Source organism: Colletotrichum paranaense, assembly GCF_030867605.1.
Source record: "Colletotrichum paranaense strain IMI 384185 chromosome Unknown Scaffold_4.1, whole genome shotgun sequence".
In the NCBI taxonomy this organism is placed as follows: domain Eukaryota; kingdom Fungi; phylum Ascomycota; class Sordariomycetes; order Glomerellales; family Glomerellaceae; genus Colletotrichum; species Colletotrichum paranaense.
The window spans coordinates 59,378-79,246 of NW_026848962.1; the positions used below are offsets into that span (position 1 = coordinate 59,378).

The 19,869-nt window shown below is 53.2% G+C and overlaps 7 protein-coding genes across 7 annotated transcripts; 2 read left to right on the forward strand and 5 right to left on the reverse strand.

Annotated features, from left to right (window-relative positions):
- Window positions 1–304: 304 nt before the first annotated feature.
- On the forward strand, window positions 305–1,339 carry CPAR01_05006 (uncharacterized protein; the record flags this gene model as incomplete). The annotated part of the gene is made up of 1 exon (XM_060489285.1): window positions 305–1,339. One exon carries the CDS (start codon window positions 305–307, stop codon window positions 1,337–1,339), a length of 1,035 nt encoding a protein of 344 aa, XP_060350751.1.
- A 738-nt stretch (window positions 1,340–2,077) lies between these two features.
- On the forward strand, window positions 2,078–2,822 carry CPAR01_05007 (uncharacterized protein; the record flags this gene model as incomplete). The annotated part of the gene is made up of 2 exons (XM_060489286.1): window positions 2,078–2,310; window positions 2,381–2,822. The coding sequence occupies 2 exons, from the start codon at window positions 2,078–2,080 to the stop codon at window positions 2,820–2,822; spliced, it is 675 nt and encodes a 224-aa protein (XP_060350752.1).
- A 206-nt stretch (window positions 2,823–3,028) lies between these two features.
- On the reverse strand, window positions 3,029–4,986 carry CPAR01_05008 (ADP-ribosylation factor; the record flags this gene model as incomplete). Its single annotated transcript, XM_060489287.1, has 6 exons — window positions 3,029–3,364; window positions 3,431–3,745; window positions 3,795–3,815; window positions 3,896–4,203; window positions 4,259–4,372; window positions 4,434–4,986. The coding sequence occupies 6 exons, from the start codon at window positions 4,984–4,986 to the stop codon at window positions 3,029–3,031; spliced, it is 1,647 nt and encodes a 548-aa protein (XP_060350753.1).
- An 855-nt stretch (window positions 4,987–5,841) lies between these two features.
- Window positions 5,842–9,180, reverse strand: CPAR01_05009 (MutS domain V; the record flags this gene model as incomplete). Its single annotated transcript, XM_060489288.1, has 5 exons — window positions 5,842–6,947; window positions 7,001–7,531; window positions 7,583–8,081; window positions 8,138–8,367; window positions 8,427–9,180. The coding sequence occupies 5 exons, from the start codon at window positions 9,178–9,180 to the stop codon at window positions 5,842–5,844; spliced, it is 3,120 nt and encodes a 1,039-aa protein (XP_060350754.1).
- Window positions 9,181–10,038: 858 nt separating this feature from the next.
- CPAR01_05010 (transmembrane protein 32) lies at window positions 10,039–10,556 on the reverse strand (the record flags this gene model as incomplete). Its single annotated transcript, XM_060489289.1, has 2 exons — window positions 10,039–10,423; window positions 10,501–10,556. The coding sequence occupies 2 exons, from the start codon at window positions 10,554–10,556 to the stop codon at window positions 10,039–10,041; spliced, it is 441 nt and encodes a 146-aa protein (XP_060350755.1).
- Window positions 10,557–11,490: 934 nt separating this feature from the next.
- CPAR01_05011 (HMG box protein) lies at window positions 11,491–13,160 on the reverse strand (the record flags this gene model as incomplete). The annotated part of the gene is made up of 3 exons (XM_060489290.1): window positions 11,491–12,729; window positions 12,786–12,857; window positions 12,927–13,160. The coding sequence occupies 3 exons, from the start codon at window positions 13,158–13,160 to the stop codon at window positions 11,491–11,493; spliced, it is 1,545 nt and encodes a 514-aa protein (XP_060350756.1).
- Window positions 13,161–19,430: 6,270 nt separating this feature from the next.
- CPAR01_05012 (uncharacterized protein) lies at window positions 19,431–19,628 on the reverse strand (the record flags this gene model as incomplete). Its single annotated transcript, XM_060489291.1, has 1 exon — window positions 19,431–19,628. One exon carries the CDS (start codon window positions 19,626–19,628, stop codon window positions 19,431–19,433), a length of 198 nt encoding a protein of 65 aa, XP_060350757.1.
- Between the last annotated feature and the right edge of the window lie 241 nt (window positions 19,629–19,869).

Genomic DNA, 19,869 nt, shown 5'->3' on the forward strand with positions numbered 1-19,869 from the left:
AATACACCTAATCACGGTACTTCGTACCTACCTTACCTAGGTTACCTTACCTTATCCGTTCTACAAGCTCAAGGTACCTACCTACCTTAGCTACGGCCCATGGCCGGCACATCAACGACACAAGAAGCCCACGGCAGGCATGAACCTCGGTCTCTGTGTAACACACGAATACATACCAGACATTTAGATCCCCCTCATCTCGCACTTGCAATATCATGTCACCAACCTCTTGTCTCGCTGAGCCCAAGTTGCCATTCTGAACCCCCAAGCGCCCACTACACACCTCTTCTTCACTCCTATCAGCATGGTCGAGCAAAATAGTCGCGATGCCGTCTCCAGTCCTTCAGGCAAGGGCAAGGGCAAAGAAGCTTCCACCGTCCCTCCCTCCGATGTCCAAACGGCGCCTGATGATGGCACAGCTCTACATCAGCAAGGTGACCGAAATACACCGCCCAACTCCTCATTTGCATCCCGCCTCACGGCATCTGCGGCCAGCCTTTCTCGCAGCGCTCTGACAGCTTCCTCTGCCACCGAAACCATCCGTAACGGAACGACGGGAGCGAAAGTTTCACCCGGAACTTCCTCCTACTCTGCCCAGGGCTCCGGAAGCCACCGAGATACTGCTACGTATCGCAGTCCAAGCAGCGCGAACCCCGGCACCGCCACGGGCTTTGGTTCGGCAACAGGTCTATCCACCGCTGGTGGACAGCAGTATGAAGACTTCATGGATGCTCAAGCTCAAGCGGTTCTCGATGACCCCTCTCAGCCTCAGAGATCAGCCGAGGTTCAGGAAAGCAACTCTGGGATCGTCCTTGTCAGCGAACACAGTCAACACATGCCTCTCTCATCAGGCATCAAGTCCGATTTCCAGATACAAGAGGCCAACGACGGCCTAGGCGTTGTTGATCTACTAAACTCTCTCGAGTTGGATGGGTTTGACGTGAATGATGACGACCTGCAGACGTATATATCCCCAGAAGAAGAATTGTCGCTAAAAAGAGCCCTTTTCGACGATGCCCATGGAAGAACTGCCTCCAACTGGACCTCCCTCCTCGACTTCCAGCCCCATTTTCTGAATGGAGACGATCCCAGCGAGTTATTGCAGCATTTTGGCGTCGCAGATGTGCAACAAGCCAGAGCCATGTGGATGGAAAGCTGGAACGATGTGCTTACGAGCTACACGGACGAAGTTTGGGGTGACCTCGGGTCCCTCGCCCGACAAGCGCACCAAGAAATTGAAGGGGCGCGCGGAGATGGGACAGAAGCTACGACAGGCCCCGGCGAGATGCAGGCACTTCAACGGCTCAGACAGATTCTGGCCCATGTTCGAGGCCGTTAATCACGACGAGGGTGCTGTGCTGCGTGCAAAGCTTGCTCTATGCATCAAGACCAGGGCCCGAGGGACTGAGGCCGGGGTTGCTCTGCCAACTGTCCTTCGCCCAATGACATCATGCGATTGCAACCCTCATTGGCGTCTTCCTACCCCCTCACCCTGCGAAGCTCAGATGCCCAGCCACCTCACCCACCCTGGCGGTCCTTTTGGCCTGGGTAGTCCGAGGGAATTTGCATGCATGCAACCCACCTCACCAAACCAACGAGGGCGGGGTTGGACAGCTCACCTTACTTCCTCACAGTAGTTCGAGTGCAGGGACGAGAAATTGGGCGAAAGCCTTGGCTGTGGCTGGTACCCAGCAGATTGACAGCGGGCAGGCTTTGACACTCGTGTAATCCTCCTGTTGGAGCAGCTTAAGAGCGACATACAAGTACTACTGTATTAGCTCTCCGGTCCATCTATCCTCCACTCTTCCCACAACCACACCGAATTCGTAGCCAGCTTGTGAGACAACTGCCCGATGCCATCCGGGACGGATAACTGACTATTCACTCCTGGATCGAGAAGACACCCGGCTTATCTATCACGAAAGGCAGCAACAGACACTCCTCCACTTCCGCACGGCTAGGGCGAGGAAACAGGAAGGCTACGTCAACTACGATCCGGGCCTGGCCCATTATAATCCACGAAATTATGAGGTTATCACGATGGACAGCGCGACTGGCAATACTGGGGACCACAGAAATGGTTTTCGCCCTGAGCCCAACTCCGACTTCAACTGACACCAAGGCTATGGTTCCCACCGCCGCCTACGTGCTAGGCGGTGCGCCGTTGCAATTATTTAGACGTCAAGATTGCCCGGCTGGCACATCCAAATGTTCGGATTCACTAGGCGCGACATTTGATGGAATATGTTGCGCCACGGGACAAGTGTGCGAACTTGACGATAATAACCGGCCAGCTTGCTGTCCCTCTGGGTATGACTGAACCTCCGGCATTACTTCGTTACGAGACAAAGCCCGGCTAATTTGGAGTCGCACATTTTAGAGCTGTTTGTACCGGCACGGCTCCGACGACAGTACCGACTGCTACGGCAGTTTCATACGTCCCCAATGCCTACTTTCCATTCCCATACATAGCGACATCGCTCGATCGCGGCGAGTGTTCATCGGCCCTCAGCCAATGTTCCCGAAATTACCAAAGTTGCGTCACTCAATTAGACGGCAATGCGGGCTTCGGCGTTACTGTGATTGTTCCTGGCGGGGGTGGAACCACCGTCGCCGCAACCCGGCCGGACGTTGGAACATCGGCAACACCTATATGTTCCAGTCTTAGCTCCCAAGCATGCTACGGCTTGAACAATGACCAGTGTGCTCAATCAACCACGGTGAATGGCGTCGTCATCAACGCCGCAGCACGTCCGACAGCGGCATGCGTGGCCAAACTCGCGGCGGGCTTAGGGATCGCCGTGTTCGGTGCCATGCGATGAAGGGCAAATCAGACGATTATCAGTGCGAGCAGTTGGATCAACGTGGGAACAAAGTTGTTCACGTAGAGAAACGACTCGTGGAGTTCCGATTGTGTTGCGTTGTTTGTTTTCTTGCTCATTATCCGCTTAGATGAGATGGACAGGGAATACCCCGATTCTTTGCAGTAGATCACTTGACTATTGAATGCGGCGCCCCGACATCTTAATTAATGTTCGTCTCTATCATCTTGTACACGTAGTCCAACAAAACGCCGGGTGCTTCGCACCGCGGTGTGGGCCCAAGCCTCGAGCACATCGCTGAGGATCTCAATCATGCGACTGAAAAAGAAAAGACTAATGAAGGAGATTCCGGCAATCACGGCAAAACAGACCCAGTACATCTTGGGGGTGTAGTGTTCCACCAGATCGGGTATCTCTACAGAGAAATAGCTGGTCATGAATGTTATGGGGAGGAAGAAGACGCTCAGCTTGGCTAGTACGGTAGCGCTCCTGCTCAGGCGTGCAGTCGCCTGCGAGTCCCTTTGGGCCGTGAGGTTGAAATACTGTTTAGCAGCATCGTCAGCAAACATTCAGTACACTCGGCTCGAGCATGTTTCCCGGAAACCTACCGTGTTCGAGAGTGCGTTTTGCTCGTCTAGATACTCTTGGATTGTGTTGAGCATCAACAGTTGCAGTCTGTCTCCAAGGCGCTCGAAGCGACTTCTTGCTGACGACGATATATTTACCTCGCCGAACATATTTCCAGATAAATCTAGGCGTCCGCATTGACCCTCGTGACAGGCATCTAGGGACCGAGGCGACCAACAGATACGCTTGATGAGGCTTTTATAACCCTCAAACAAGTGTTGGAGTTGGCTGAGCTCCTTTCTCAGAGTATGTAGTGATTCAATAATCTCCCCTGTCTTAATCTTGGTTCTTCGACTCTTGCTTGAAAGTCAGTTCTCTGCTCCTGGTACGGCATCAGTGACCTACCGGCTTCAAAATTTGATCGCTCTGCAACGCAACTTGGTATCAGCAGGTATCCATCTTCGATTACAAGTCATGGTCGTCAAGACTCGGTCCCCGTGACTTACCAGTCGACCCAGCTCTTGCTTGGAAGTTCTTAAAACTGGCAGGGCCGATGAATAGTCCTCGAAAAGATAATAGAAAAGATTACTCGAGCCCTCGCAGGCAGTGTTGCTGCCGAGTCCTTGGCGAGGCATCGCTTGCCTGACCGGCTTCAGCGAGAGAAGCCTTCGTTCGAAATCTTCTACGCCGTGCTTGGATAGTTGGCACAAAACGCTGGTGGTGTTGGATCTCGTATTGACGAGTTCTGCCATGGACCATTCTTCGTCTTCGGGGTATTCTGACGATGGCGTCTCGTGGAAAGATACCACGACAGCTATATCGGTGATGAGCACGGCACGACGATTCGTACGATCATGTCGCAAACTTACAGTCGGAGCTGAGGGCAAGCCATGACCAGTGTCTGGGCGGTAACAGACTTGGACTATGTTCGGTGGCTTTAGAATGTGGCCGGGTGTGCAACCAGTTAGCACCGATGCAGAGGACTGGTCAATAATCAGCTATCTTCTGGCAGTACTTCTGGAATCGGGGTGTCCGAGAACTCACAGTCCTTCCCCTGGTCAATGGAGGTGTAATTGACCGTCTCCTTCACGAGTTGGTAGATCTGAAGCTCCTCCAACACTTGCGCCTGCGTCTGTCCTGGTGGTGGAAGTCCGAGGCCGTCAGACAACGACCCCTTCTCAACATCGCTACCTTGCGGTGACACCTGCGTCGCGTTGGCCTGCTGCTTGATGAATGACAAGGCCGGAGCCGTCATGATGGCGAGAAGTCTCTTGGAGAACCCGTACTGGGCGCCGATGCGTTCCACGGCTGGTTTCTGCATGCTCGGTGACCAGATGTTGATCCATCGCACCATGTCGTCTTTGCGCTTTCGGGTGGCGAGCTGGTCGAAATCATCAGAGGTCAGATTAAAGGCAATGAAGGCCTCGTGGAGGTTGAACTCGACGACAAAGTTGAGAGCCTTGTCGTTGGCAGCCTCGGCCTTGACGCGAGTGTACACGGCTTCATCATCTAGATTCTGGAACTTGTCGTCCAACGTGACAGCAGCAGCGGCGGCGGCGGCGGCGGCGGCGGCGGTGGCGGCGAATGGTATCGCCATGATCTACGACCACTGAACTTTTTGGCGGATAGCCATCAGTCAGAGCATGTGAGACTGAAAAGACTGTTTTTGATGCTAAAGCCTGCGATGATGCCTTGAGCTGACAGCCTTGGCCAGCAGAGAGATGCACGAATACCTCAGCCCTACATCTTATGTCCTTGCTGGCCGGTGACCCCATGCAACAGAGAGTGGGAGGGCGAACCACTCGCTCACACTGTCTCACTTGATTCGCTGCAGAGGATCCGCCAATGTTGGTTCGCGGCGGCTATATGCACATGCGTCGGCGCCTATTTGAGGTTACAACAACACTCAGCCCGTATTTATGCAGCAGGGGTATCGGAGGCTGCCCAACGTTTGTTGAAGCGATTCATATTGAGAAAAGACATGGTTTATCAAAGATATCATGTGTGTGACATGATGTCTGGAGACGTCCGGCTGCCTCTATTCGCGTTCATGTTTCTCAATATGGTAGTACTGATCACGAGTAACATTGCCAACGTGTGACAGCAGACACCTTGGACTTCAATCGTTAAGCGATAGCATCACATCAGTCATATGGAGTCTTCTGGGAGGTCACGGATGAAACTGTTGTACGAGTGCAAGACAATTGAGTCTGCGGTCTCTTGTTACCTTGGGTCTAACGTCTATACCGGGGTCCTTTTTTCAAATGCCGTCTTGATATCAGCTACTCGAATCACCCACTTAGTAAACAATTGTCTCATTTTTTACCGGATCTAAGACTTAACAGCAATCTTCCCCTTTCACGCATCATCTAAGCCAGTCGTCATCCGGCAACGCGCCAGGACCTCTCGTACTTTCCCCCATGCTCATAAAGCTCAACTTCTCGCAGATACTTCACTCAACCATTGCCGGCACGAGAAGACTCTCCAAAATGCCCAAAGTAGACAAAGTACCTCGCCCTCTAGACTGAGGATTTCCAGGGCCATCCAAGGAGATTCGAAGAAACTGACGGGCAACGTTCTCCGCCTCCTCAAGTCGAGCCTCATCTGTAGCATCTAATCTAGCACACACCACCCCAAGGTCTTCATTTCGGGCGAGGAGCAGTACAATAGCCTCAGCTCGCTCGACCACTGCAGTATCAATCCCATTCAACGCTGCACATCTGCTCCCGAAACTTGACGTGCTCCTTCCGGGAACTAGACTGTAAAGAAAAATCACTTGGTCCTCCATCTGGTTCGCGTCGATATCAAGACGGACTTCCATGTGCGCGAGCGATAGCCTTGGTCGCTCTTGAAGATAACCTCCTTCGAATATCTCATGATAATGCGTTGTGATCAGAACTTTGGGGGACTGTAAACCGAGTGTGCTGAAGTGGTCAATGAGGGCAGTCATCAAACCAGCTCCATCATCAGCTGCCGTCCCTTTGCCAAATTCGTCGATTGCCACGAGTGTTCGACGGGTAGCACGATTCAACAGGAAGGCCACCTGCCTCAAATCGGTACCAAATGTACTCTCCGCTTGCGAGACGCTTTCCCGCGTCGAGATACGTGTTAGAATTTGGTCCGTGAGGCCAATCGTCGCGCCGGTAGCGGGCACGAAGCTGCCGATATGGGCGAGGTAAACAATGAGGGCAACCTGCCTGACATATACACTTTTCCCCGAATGATTTGGCCCTGTGATAATGAGAGTGCTGATGCCAATGTTATTGTTGTCTGGCATCGATGTTGGTGTTTTTGCTTCATCGGCAGAGCCTCCGATAAGAATACAATCATTGGGGATGAATGCAGGCACCACCAGTTCCTGAAGGGGGTGACGTCCTCCGTAGATTGACACAATGTTGTCTTCTGTCATAGTGGGACATATCCAGCCATATTTGAGTGCTCCGCTAGCAAGGGCTACAAGGCAGTCAAGTTCGCCGCAAACATCGGACACGCGACTGAGGGTAGCCTCATGTTCGAGTATCTTACAGGCTAGACCGTGCAGGATATCAACCTCGAGATCTAGAGAAATCTTAGCAAGGTAATCAGTTTGTCAGTAGGACTTCGCCACGAACCAACAATCCTGCTGTAAGTGTCCCCGAAGTGGTCATCTAAGTCCATCATGAGGTTGTTCTTGAAGTATACATTGTCGTTCGCCGTGAATCTTTGCTCCCAATGGTCACCGGACAGTCCTTGACCTTCGTAGCCTGCCTGAGTGCCCTCGAGTAAAGGGACAACAGTGAGGAAGCCCAATTGCGGCCAAAACACACAGCCTGTGACGAATTTGCGAGCCCACGTCGGGAGCTCCAACGACAATGTTGTGCTGACCTCGTTTAACAGAGATTCTAGCCCTTGGTAAGTCTGCTTCAATTTATCGAGTTCAGTGTTTACGTGTAATTTCACAGCGATGCGTGAGTTTGCCTTGGTTTCCTCGAAATCGACAACCTTTCCTACCAAATCTATAATTGCCGTCAATTTGTCCACTGCGACGACCTGCACCATCTGGTTGACAGAGTCAGTTCTCGCTTCGTCAGACGAGTTGCTACCATGGCTGACCTTTTGTATGATGACAAGGCCATTGGAGTTTCGCAGCTGAAGTATGGCGTCTCTGAGACGTAGCACATGGAGCGAAAATCGAGTAAGTGTCCACTAAACACCACGCTCGATTGAAGCCCAGCCAGCCGGAGATTCTGCTGCGCCTCTTTGCAACTGAGCCAGAGTTTTCTTGATATCTGTGACCTTTCGTAGTCCTTGAGATATGCTCGAAAAGGCCTCTTCGTTCCCCGGTTGCAGGAATACCGCAATGGTTGCTTGCCTCTCGCGGATCATGTCGATGTTGACTAGTGGGCGTAAGAAGAGTTGTTTGAGCCGTGCCTTGCCCTGAGGGGTGCCAGCGAACGGGTGAAAGATGCCGAATAGAGATAGGCTTTCTTTCGAACCGGAGACTGCTTTTCCCGTGCCGGAGATCAGGTTACTCGGATGTAATTCGGATTGGAATACTTGGAGGGAGGAGAGCGTGTCGGCGTTTACAAACATGAAGTCCGCCAAAGCAAACATCCGCAGCGACACTCCGAAAGCTCTGTCTATATTTTCTGCTGCCCGTTGAGCATTCTGAAGTCGTATAGTCTCGCACAGCACGGCACCGGCACAGCCAATCTATATGTGTTAGAATTGCATTCGACAAATATGGCATTTTCTTCATCATAGCTTACTGATGCAACGCTCTCCAGATCTACAAAAGACCCGAGACGCATCGTTTTGACATCTTGGCACTCCTCTCCGGGACCCTGCAAGCTGCGACTGGAGAGGCCGAATCCGGTATTCGTCACCAGAGCATGTTCCGAGGCGGCGATCGGTAGATTCGTTAACCTCTCCATAGCAGCCGCGTGGCTGAATTCAGTTGAACCTAGAAGTCGGAGAATGTAGTTATCCCTTTCAGATCCTATGAGAATGATTCATGAGCGCCCAAAATCACAGCCCCTATCTCAAGGAATGACTAACCTCGGTCCATATTACTTTGATATTGCTCAAAGAAGTGAAGAATCACATCCGGTACTTTCAGGGGTAGCAAGACGGTCGTTGGTTGAATGTGCAGCATGAGCATTTCGACAAACTGCAATGGCGCGGTGCAGGACATATCCTGCAGAAGAAACAAGCTGTTTTCGTCTGTATCATAATAGGCACAACCAAGGACACCTTTCACTTGAACGGAAATGGCCATAAGAACCTCGTTCCTCCGCTCGACTTGAGCCATTCCTTCTCTGCCAAGGAGTGACGATGCCTCGTACTCGCTGCTTGACAGCATTTGACGATTGTCGAATTCGACTTCAGCAGCAATCGAGGGCAAGAAATAGTTGTTGGACGGCAGTGTCAGTCGATTCGCGGAGTGTACGAGGTGATTTTGATATCCGGAATCTTCAATGTATTGTCCTGCAGATGGCGAAATCTCCTCAAGTGATGGTACACGGGTACGACGAGGGCTCGAGAAAATGGGCGAGGTGTGGTGCGGACCAACGACACTGGAACTACCGCGCGATCCTCGATATGCATGAGCGGAAGATCCCCTCGACCGACGAGGTGTATATGAGCTCCCTCTTGAGCTGACATCCGAGCCAGTCCTTGATTCACCTCGTTGGCCTCCCCACGAGCCCCTCTGCGAGCCACCTCTCGACCGGTCTCTGGAACCTCCGTGGAGGATACTCCTGCGAGGTCGACCACGCCAAGGACTGGACATGGCGCTGCCTCGTCCCGGCATTGTTGGGCGTGCGAGTAAATGGGACGGAATGACGAGGCGTTTAGAACTAGACACGGCGAGAGGGAACAATGAGTAATATGTGTCCTTGGGGGAAAGAACCGCTTGGCAATCCAGGCGTGATTTATTGTGTGAACAATCCGAAAAGGAGACGAAGAGAAGCCCAGAATGGCAGAACTTAGGTAGTGGTAGGAGGCAGGACTAACACGAGCATGTCCAGGTAACTGTGGCACGATTTCGCTCGCGGCAAGTTCAGATAATTCTCGGCTCTAAATGTCAGGGACCTGAACTTATCCCAATTCAGTCGTGCTTGCCTCGGAGACAATGGGAAGGTTGGTAAGGCAAGGTGCCCAGGGTACTTGCCTAATCTTGTGTAGAAGGCGCTCCTGGCGCACGTTGATTACCTAGCTCTGACACCATTTGGGTGCCCCAAAGCAAGCACGGCGGGACCGCGAAAGGAGTGCCAGCCTTTGCTGATCTTCTCGATGGTTTCCTGCATGCGCAACCGTCGGGGCTACGTATGAGCGGGTATTTAGGGTAGGCAATTAACTTTGATGAAGCCAGGTTGCCTTCCGACGCGACCTCGAGCACTTCTACGATGTCAATGTGCCTAGGAAGAGGAACAGTCTTCTCTGTCGTTCGTCCCCTGTTGGATTATCCTTTTCTCAAATTCCTGTAACAGTGGTGAAAGAAGCACTGGATCTAAATACCTTGCCTATTGCATGATGAAGGGTCAAATTCATCGTAGGGAGCTGTCTTCCGAGGCCATTACGATGAGCACTCTGACATGGGCGTGCCCGCACTGAAAATACGTTGCAGGCATGTTGTTGGCTTGACTATGTTCATTCGCCATTCCAGAACTCAACCCGACTTGGCCGTGGTTCCGGCCTTTCCCCCAGCCTTGACCCAGTTCGTAAAGTCTCTCCTTTGTTTCCGAACGTCGGCGAAGCCGGGCCGGCTCTCCAGAATTTGAAACGGGTTGCCAACGTAGTCCTTCTCCACCTCCCCGCTGCCCGTCAGGAATCCCATCTCGCCCTCTCGTTCAATTTTGCCTGCCCACACGCGCCATTCGATCGGCCGAAGATTGGGTGCGCCCAAGACCATACCCAGGACGACGATGAGGGTCGCCACGGCCGTTTCGATTGTAATGTCCGCCGGTAGCGACGTGGTGGCTGAGGCAGATGTTGCTAAAGGCGAAGCTGCTCGGAAGGATTGCAGCGCAGAGTGCTCTTGCGCAGAGTAGCAGCTGTTCAACAAAGCAGGTGTCAAAATAAATGCGAGCGAGGCTAGCCGGAGAACGGAACGTGGGAGAGAGAGACTCACGCATGGCCGAGGAGAAGGAGGCCAATGGCCGTGATCGAGCGCGAGATCCACGTCATGATGTAAGAGCGTAATTGACGCGAGCCTGTTGGTGTAATACCGATCAGCTGCTTCAATATGAACACTTATTTTTGTCGACTGATTTGGTGCCGGAGAAGATTTGAGATTGTCCCAGGCGTACCTTAGCAAGCTCAAGAGCTCAGTATGTGGAGTAGGCGAAGGGCGACGTGCAGGATAGACCAGGCTACTAGCTAGGATGGTTTCAATGTTGAAGTCGATGGCGCCGGGAGCTTTGGCACGTACGTTGTTGTAGCCTCGTTAAAGGGGTTGAGTGTTACTTTGCGGAGAAGATAGTGCACAAACGAAGCTCCTGATAACGTACTAACACAAGGCCATACCTGGCTTAGTTACATACGGCCGACCCCACGCGTACCGCCGAGGTCCCCTCCGGATTGTCACTCGTGCATTACTACCTGGGGAAACATATCTACGGCTGGGTCTTATTGCCATATCATAAAACCTCGTGCTCACAAGGGATTTCCAACCTCCACTTCGCCCTCAAGCTGCCAGCCATCCCTAGAAGCGGGCCCGAGGGACGTGGCGTCGGGTTTCACAGCGAAGAACGAACGCCATCTCTACTGATCAGTAACCATTTCAGCTCTGGAGACCGCAGGTCTATCGGGATGGTACTGCAAGCTGGAGCAATAAGTAGGTACTTGTGTTTGGAAAGCCTTTAGCTACGGTGTGTGCGCCCTCGATGGAACAAGTCCCGGGCCTCTCTCCTCGTCTTCTCCCCTTTTCTTACTTCATGCTCGCTCGTCTGCCCAAGGACCGCCCTCAATAACATGGTTCATCTCCAGTCTCAACAAAACCAAACAGAAATGAGATTCCCGCCTACGTTCTAAGATACCCAATACTCCTGACGCCCTTCCTTTTCTCGGACAATGTTCAAACAACAGGAGCGAGTCGATTCCGAAGCAAAGCTCCTTCTGCTCATTCTGGTTCTATCCAACTGTTGGTGAAGTGGCTGCTGTCAAGCTCCTCCACTCTCCAACTGCTCTCTGGTCCCCTCAAGATCTGAATTTGAGGGTCTGTCAGAAGACTTTCATCATATCCCATACCATCCATCAGTTCCTGCCTTCCGTCGCCAAAGTTGAGCGGATTCGTCCATCGCGGTAGCATGTGATTGCCATACATGTCGCCGTACGGATGACCTCCATGGCCCATTAGACCCGGATCAATTATCGGATCGATGCCGTCAGGATGCGACATTGGGCCGTAGTGGTCGATGCCGTCGTACCGATGGTCCATCGATGGTGCTGCGTAGCCCATCGCTGGTGATGGCGTCTTCCTGATGAGTACGTCTTCAACAAAGCCGGTGGCGTCCTGACGCTGTTGGACGCTCTGCTGGTAGTACTGGCCGCCGCCAAGGCCGTTCTGACTATATGGTGCTGGGAGAGGTTTTCCAGGGTTGCTGTAATGGTACATGGACTGTGTCTGCACGCCCAGACCCATGGGACTTGTCTGCAGTGGCGGGTAGTTGTGGAAGATGGACGCTGGTGCTTCGTTCCTGCCGTGTCCGGGTTTCCTCACTTGCCTGCTCCTTGAGCTTGCGCGGCTGCCATTCCATTCCATGTCGTCCATGTCGCCTTGGTCTGAGTCCTCTTCTTCTCTCGCTTTGGGTCTTGGTTTCGAAGGCGTGAACTTGTAGCCCGGGTGAGCAAGCTGGTGGTTCGCGCGCTCTTCCTTCGCCCACTCATTAAACTGGTCCCGAATGTGTTCCGGCTCCAAAGGCCAGCCGGCACCGCAGACCTGAGATACAAGTTGATGGTTATTTTGCGTACAGAGGCTTTTGGCGAGGTTCTGATACGCCTTGCGGTACAACATGAAGGCGTTCATCGGTCGCTTGATTCGGCCTGGGGTCTTGCTCTCTTCGACCTCCTTCATCCGTATTTCTGAAGATCGCTGAACATAGGCCCCAATGTCCGCTACTGGGATGTGCGGTTGCTCCTTTGCCAATTCGCTCAGTGGGCTCTTAACGACATCAACCTTTTTGGCAGACTTTGCCCGCTCCTTCTTCTTCTTGGGCGTTGACTTTTCAACACGTGATGCTCTCACTGCAAGGGGCTTGATGGTAGTTGGCCCCTTCTGGATGCTGAGACCGCTACGTGTGGTCAGCCCATCTGGTGGCCTCGACGGCGTGGGTGGCGACGTGTCAGGGGTGCTGTACGGCTGTAAGGAAGCATGTGAGTGTCTGTATTGCCAAGTTGAACAACGAAGTAGCTTACCTGGTGGCTCAACTCCCCGGACATAGGGCCATATATGGAGCTGACGCTTGTGTCATATCCATGACCATACGACTGTCGAGGCTTGTTTAGTACCTGCTATATTAACACACGTGGAGCTGAGCTCGGGACGGGACTGCTTACCATCTGACCATCATGTGGGCGATGTGAGTATGGGGAGTGGTGATCGTATTGCATTTCTTGTTGTGGACCAGGCGTACCGTATCGAGAAGGAGTTTGCATGCCTCCCATATCACTCGGGTGTAAGTGCTCTCGCGGGTAGGATGTGGCTCCTTCCGGGCGTATCAAGTGATGCAGTCCGTTCGGGTAGATATCATCGTTCGAGGGAGCAGGAGATGGGGGACCGTTTTGTTCCATTCCACAGAGCTAAAATCAATGAGGAAAGCTGTTGGAATTATCTGTCGTCGACTGCTAACCAGTGTTGGCTCAACAAGTAGCAAGGAGAGGGCGAAGACGGTGGACTGAGAGACGATGAAGCAGACCAAGTGATTTCTCTCGACGTTGCCTGAATCTCAAGTGTTGCAGATCCTCGGGGGGGTTCTGCTTCTTTTCCTAATTCTGGTGGTTTTGCTTTTGTCTTCACTTGCGGCTGTCTCGGCACTTGTGTATGGGTAAAGTAGTCGTTGGACGACAGGCAAGTGTTGAACTCCGATGGTAACACAAGGCAATGCCTGAGTCAGGTGACGGATGTGTATGGCAGCAGACGCAGGCTCCCAGGTGAGTAAAGGCGAGAGGGAAGAAGACAGGTATGGCAGCGGTGGAGCAGATGGCTTGAAAGAGGCAGCTGCACCCACAGATTATCTACATTCAGTAGATGTCGAGGAGCCGATGGTGGTGATAGGCAGGGGGTGGTGTATGCATGAGAAAGAAGGAGAGGGTGAGCTAGGTAGGATGGATCGGACGGGGGAGAAGTAGTAGTCCCCGGTGACCAGAGAGTGGAGGGAGGGCTATAGAGAGAGGCAGAGATACTACGGGCAGCTCGTTCCTGAGAGGCCCTTGTGCCGTTGGCTGTCCAGGAAGTACCTGGAGTCTCTGCCTGTGTATGTGTCTCTGATCCGTATGCCTATTGCAGACGCAGCTGCAGCTAGCTGCAAGTATGCAGTGAGTTGCGGTGCGGTGTTGCAGGGACCAGGGATGGCCAAGATGGAGGGCGGGTGAACGAGGTTGCAAGCAGCCGAGAAGCAGGGATTGGTGGTGATCTGGAACCGTTGTCCTGGGATATGGGAAGCAACCACAATGTCCAACTGATGAAGGCCTGGTCAGGCCTGGTCAGGGTCAGGCTTATGAGGGTTGGTAGTATGACGAGAGGCCAAGCATGAGAAACTCCATGAATAGCCTGTCTTCTTTCTCTTTGATGGTAGGTGGGGGCGAGAGCAAGTGAGAGAGAGGCGGTAGAGTGCTGATGCTCTCGGGTGGTATCTTCGGGCTTTCTCTTATCGGCTTTGAGTGTTCTTGTTGTTGTTCAGGCGGTTGTTCGCTTCTCGTTGTTCCTCGGTGCTTCTCTTCTCTTTCTCTGCTCGTCTCCGGTGCACATTGGCTATTCTTCTGATCCCCGCTCTTCCAGTCCCAAGATAGCAACGTTGGGTGAAGATGGTGATGGGTTGCCGCCCCGCGTTTCCTTGCCAGCAGGGTTTCTTTCACTTTCTTGCTTGGTCCTTCTCTTGGGTGAGGGCCTGATCATGCACACGCTGGACGGGAGTGCGGCGGTGTTGCAGAGGGGTAGGTGGGGAGTTGAAATGGGAATAGAAGGCAAGGGTGAGCTGAGCTGAGCTGAGATGGCTGTATGTGTGGATGATGTGGGTGTGTATGTTTGTTAGAGAGAGAGAGAGAGGGGGGGGGGGGGGGGGGGGGGGGGGGGGGGGGGGGGGGGGGGGGGGGGGGGGTGGGGGGTGGTGGGGGGGGTGGGGGGGGGGGTGGGGGGGGGTGGGGGGTGGGTGGGGGGGGGGGGGGGGGGGGGGGGGGGGGGGGGGGGGGGGGGAGCGTGCCAGATGGATGTCTGAGGGTCTCAATCTGAATCGGAATCCGAATCTGAATCTGAATTTCAAGCGAATAAGAGATCCTGGTCGTGCTCAAAGAACCCCAGAGGCATATAAAAAAGGCCAAGGGAAGTCGGTCTTTGTCAGAAGGGAGAACCGATGAGAGGATTCATTCATTCAACCCTTTGCAAGAGGGGAGGGGCGAGATGGGGAGTGAAAGAAAAGCGTTCGGCCGGGCTGGATGGTTTTATGTCTACATGTTACGCATGTGCATCTGGGCAAGTTGGGACTCTGCTTCTTTTGCTTTAGCCTCCCTTCTATGCCGTCGCTGGCTTCTCTGTGTCCGAAAGAGCATCTAGCTGATTGCCGCATTCGGACATGGGGTTGAAAGCGGCGCCGGGCGGCCGTACCAGCCTTACCAAGCCCTCACCACCAAATGGCAACTCATCTGTTGGTGCTGCTGTGTCTGTTTGGCCGTCTTCGGTTAAAGCGAGCGAGAAAGATCCCCGCCCCTGCTAAGGCCGGGGGACGCTGGTGTCCGGTATCCTGGTGTTAGGTTGTGTGTCCATATCGCGAGCTCGGCCATATCGTCGGCTGCCATTATGATTACTCGTGTCAGGCGGTCCCAAGTGGCCAACGCGGCACGGAACCATTGCCATGTTATGCCATGCCATGCCTTGTTCCTGCAATGTCTGGGTCCTGGACATGTACACGAAACTGGTCAATGTTGACGGGGGCGGTAAACGACGCAAATACCCCAACATGAAATAGCGGCAGAGACGATGTGAAGAGCGCGGTGCGGCACGACATTGCTCACCAACAAGCAACAGGGGATATAAGGACAGGGCGGGCATCGCTAAGGTGGGGAGACACCTTCCTCCCATATGAAGTCTGAAGATGTCTTTCTGCCACAATTGCACGGGTGGTGCTGCATCTGCCTCGTCTGATGTTGCTACCGGCGCGGACGTTCAAAAGTGACGAGACGCATCGCTTCCCTCTTGAACTGACGGCATGGCTCCCATCTGAACAGGGGTTCAGGTCTCGCTCTCTCCCCTCAGCCTTCGTCATCTCATCCCGTTTTCCCCCACCGGTTCACGCTGATAGCCGGTCAGTTCAAGACCAAGATCCATCTTCTGGCAAAGCCAATTACGAGGGAACTCACTCAAGTTCCAACTTGACTGATGGCCTGTTCGCTTCTCCTCGCCCTGTCCTGCACCCTTGTCTTCCCCCCATCCTGCTATTTCATCGTGCCCATTCATACATGATTGAGCTTCTGACAGTGTTTACTCTGACAGAGCTTCCCCCTCCACTCACCCCTCCCCTTAGCTTAGCCACCCCTCCCCGGATGTCTGTGCACGTGTTCGTCTCTCCCTCCGCGGCTGAACAAGCTTTTTTTTTTTTTATTTTTTTTTTTTTTTTTTTTTTTTAGCATGAACACTGATGATGGAAAGCAGGGAGGGAAACACGGTGCAGGATTTTCAAAATAGTATCGGGAGAGAGGCCGAAGCAAGGAAGGCCATGCCACAGTCGATATAATATCGTGTGAGGCAAAGATTGACAAAAGGAGTCGATGATGATACAAAACCGCTGGTGACCGGGGATGGAAGATGCAATGTAAATATCTGAGGTTTGTTCAGCTAGAACCAGCCGGATAATCAGGTTGAAGAGCGGCTAGATCTTGTAAGTACCTTGCGTAGCATCAAGAGCAAAATGATCGGCAACGTGGAGCCCTGGCCCGGAGGAAGAAAAAGCAACGAGCCCAGAGGATAAAGTTGGGAATGGTGGGAGTGGGAGTGGGAGTGGGAGTGGGAGCGTGGGACGCACTGCCCTCCCCGTCCTTCACCAAGGACCTAACCAACGCAGCACCTCACGCAAGTTGCAACCACGCAAGACGGTTTTGGCAGGGAAGGCGAGGCAGGCAGGCCGCACAGGCAGGCAGGGCCGGCAGGGAATTGGAATGTTTGTTTGCTCCTTCTGCTGCCGGAAGTGTTGGTGGCGTCACTTCTCATTGGTCTTGTCCAGAAACAGAGCGTGGCGCGCATTCCACCTCGCTCCTTCTTTGACTCTTCTACGTCGGTCCTTCCTTCCTGCCATGGTGCGTGGGGATCGGTGCACGTCCGTCTCTCTCTTTCCCGTCTCGTCTTGGGCAAGTACTGACATGCCTACCTACCTTAGGTACCTGACCTTATTAGGTACGTGCCTACTTCAGAAATCTGTTGCTTCTCGTCCCCTCCTTCCGACTTTTTTTTTGTCTCTTACAGCAGAAGGTAAGGTACCTCAAGGTATTTTCATCTTTGGCGGCGCCTTGGATTCTCCGTCCTTCAACCGAACCATGAGATACGGAACTCAAATACTTAGGTTTCTCTCTTTTTCCACCAAGGTAATACTGTATGTCATATCTCAAGCCATGGCCAACGTTCTTTCGCTATTCTCACTCGTCTGACATCCTCACTCTGTTCGTTCGCTTCATCACAAACATGCAGCCCCAGTATCTGCATCGTCAACCGTGCCCTTGCATCAGAACCAGGCCTCGCCATTTCGGGCCAGACCAGCAGATGGCCACGACCGTCTAGCTGGTAAATGAAGACTACCTTACCTTACGGATGGATACCTTGCCTCCCTTTCCAAGAGCCAACCGACAATATTTGAACATACGTAGTACCCTTCCCCCCAGCCGACGTCGGAAGCCTGGCCTTGGTCAGTCGTTACTGGGTGCTCAAGCACCGCGTACACCTCCTCCAATTGCAAAGCAAATTTGTTTCTCGTTGTTTCCCATTCAAACCCACATCAATAGGAAACACTCGCAAATCATCCCCACAGTGACCAGGGCCTGCCCGACACACCCATAATACTCAACGCGCGCAGCAGAAATCGGCATCTGAACTTCATTTTCAATCATTATACATCTGCTCAATCCTTCATCTTGCATAGCACATCATCCACTCAGCAACTATCGTTTAGATTCTCCCCAATTCTGCTACGATGTTCTCCGCTCTTAGTCGTTCTCGGCCAGCCAAGCATCATAAAAAACCATCAGGACCTTCTGATCCTGGGCCAAGACTGAGGTGAGGCATACCTGAGGTACCTACTTAGTGTTGGCCTAACCGGAGAGATGAGAGTTTCCGGCCCATAAGGTTCATATATTCGGCTAGCCCGTTGTATTCCGAAGGATGCCGCCCTCTGCAGAGTGCGGGAGAGCTACCACGCTCTCTCAGTCAGCCTCTGACCTAGTCGGTCTTCTCTGGCCTCTAGACTCCAGTTCAGCTTCTCCATCTTCCTCGACTTTGGCCATACCGCCATGCTTCCGGACGCCGCAAGAGACTCTGCCCGGTCGTCTGTCATCCGAACCACTTGCCCGTCATTCTGCGCTTGCGGCTTACGCCTGCAAGCTACTTTGCGCCATGTCTTCGTCCGTGCCTCTTGGCTCCAGATCTGGCCCTAGAGCTGGCTCAGAAAATCCCCTAGTCTGCGTCTTAGTGTCTCGTCCTGACTCTTGACGGCGGCCCCATCTCGCCTCTTTTTCGCTCTCTTCTCCACATACGCAGGCACTGGCCGGCCGCGCTGCAGGCACACAGGAACGGCACCGACGGTGGCACGGTGGGATGGATGGATGGTTGGATGCTGCATCCTCAGGCCCCATGTCGATCCCAACGGAGCGCATCCAATGGCATCCGATGATTCCAGCCTCTGGCCCCCTCCAGGTCAAATCTACATACAAACTACCACACTACCCACGAACACCACGTTCCTACACACCAAATCCCCGACTCCCGTAGGCCCCTGCTCTTTGCACCCACTGGCACCTCATCTCCAGACGTCCAAAGGCTACGGATACCGCCACATGCATCTGCGCTTTCAACTCGTTTTCCATTCATGCAAGGCACCTGTTCTTGCAGGAGCCATGCATCACTAGGCTGCTGTAACGGCCCCCCCGGCCGGTCCTTAACTCTTCGTCAGTATCCGCAGGAGGACTACATAGGAGTTGAGAATCAGAAATTCACAAATTTGAGTGAGAGATGATGCCTGGGCCCTGGACTCACATGCCGCCTCCGCCATTCCCACTAGATGGTATCCGTATCGGCGTTTACCTCAGGTCCAACACGACTCGGGCTCATCTTGGCACTGCTGCGAGGTAGGGTGGCTGATCATATATGTCTTCCGGCTCTAATGTAGCCCGCGGCCGTCTCCATTCGCCTCTCCGCTTTTCCGCATGTGCATGCATGGTAGCATGGGCACGCATGCCTCATGGCAGACGTGCAGTTTTCTCTGGAGACTGTCCTTTGCCCTCCTCTCATGCTCTTCGCTCATTTGCTTGCTCATATAATTCTGTTCAGGTCGTGCGGCCGGAAGCCATGCGGCGAGGTTGTGCCGAGGTGCAAGTCCACTCTCAACTGCGTCCCTTAAAGTCACCATTAAATCAAGGACGCCGTTGCTCTCCAACCCAAGGATGGCAATGTGCCATCCCCGGTGATAGCACACAGCGACGGCAGGGTGCGACCCCCCGTGGTCCCGTAACGTAAGCGTGGGGGAAAACACGCCAGTGGACCGTGGTGATGATAGAACACCACACGTCTACGATCGTCTGTAATCTCAAAAGCCCGAGACATCCCTCGAGACCAACGGGAAAGAGATGTCAAGGATTTGTGCCATGTCAGGCCAGGCAAATACAGCCGAAAATCACTCTGGTTATGTCTGTCCTCGTAGGCCCGTCTTCCCCGTCCTCCCCATGCAAGACATGAGCGAACCGATACATAGGTTGCCGCTCAAACCATTGCCCAAGCCTGTCTAAAAGCTTAGACCATTGGTTCGTTGATCGTGAGACTAGATGTGATTTCTGACTTTGAGTCATCAACCTGTTGTCTTGCAGACCATCCAGATACGGCCTTGAGAGGAAGTCATCGTAGCTGGCTCCGGTGCAGCTGGTTGTGCTCTCTCCCAGAAAGAGCGGTTCACCTCTGAGACATGCAGCGGCATATCTAGGGCCGTATCGAACTACATTTAAACGCATCTCAAGAATAGCTAGCGTGTACTGCCGCTCGTGCAGCTTCATCTGACCTGGGACACGATCAGTCTCTTGTACAGGATACTTG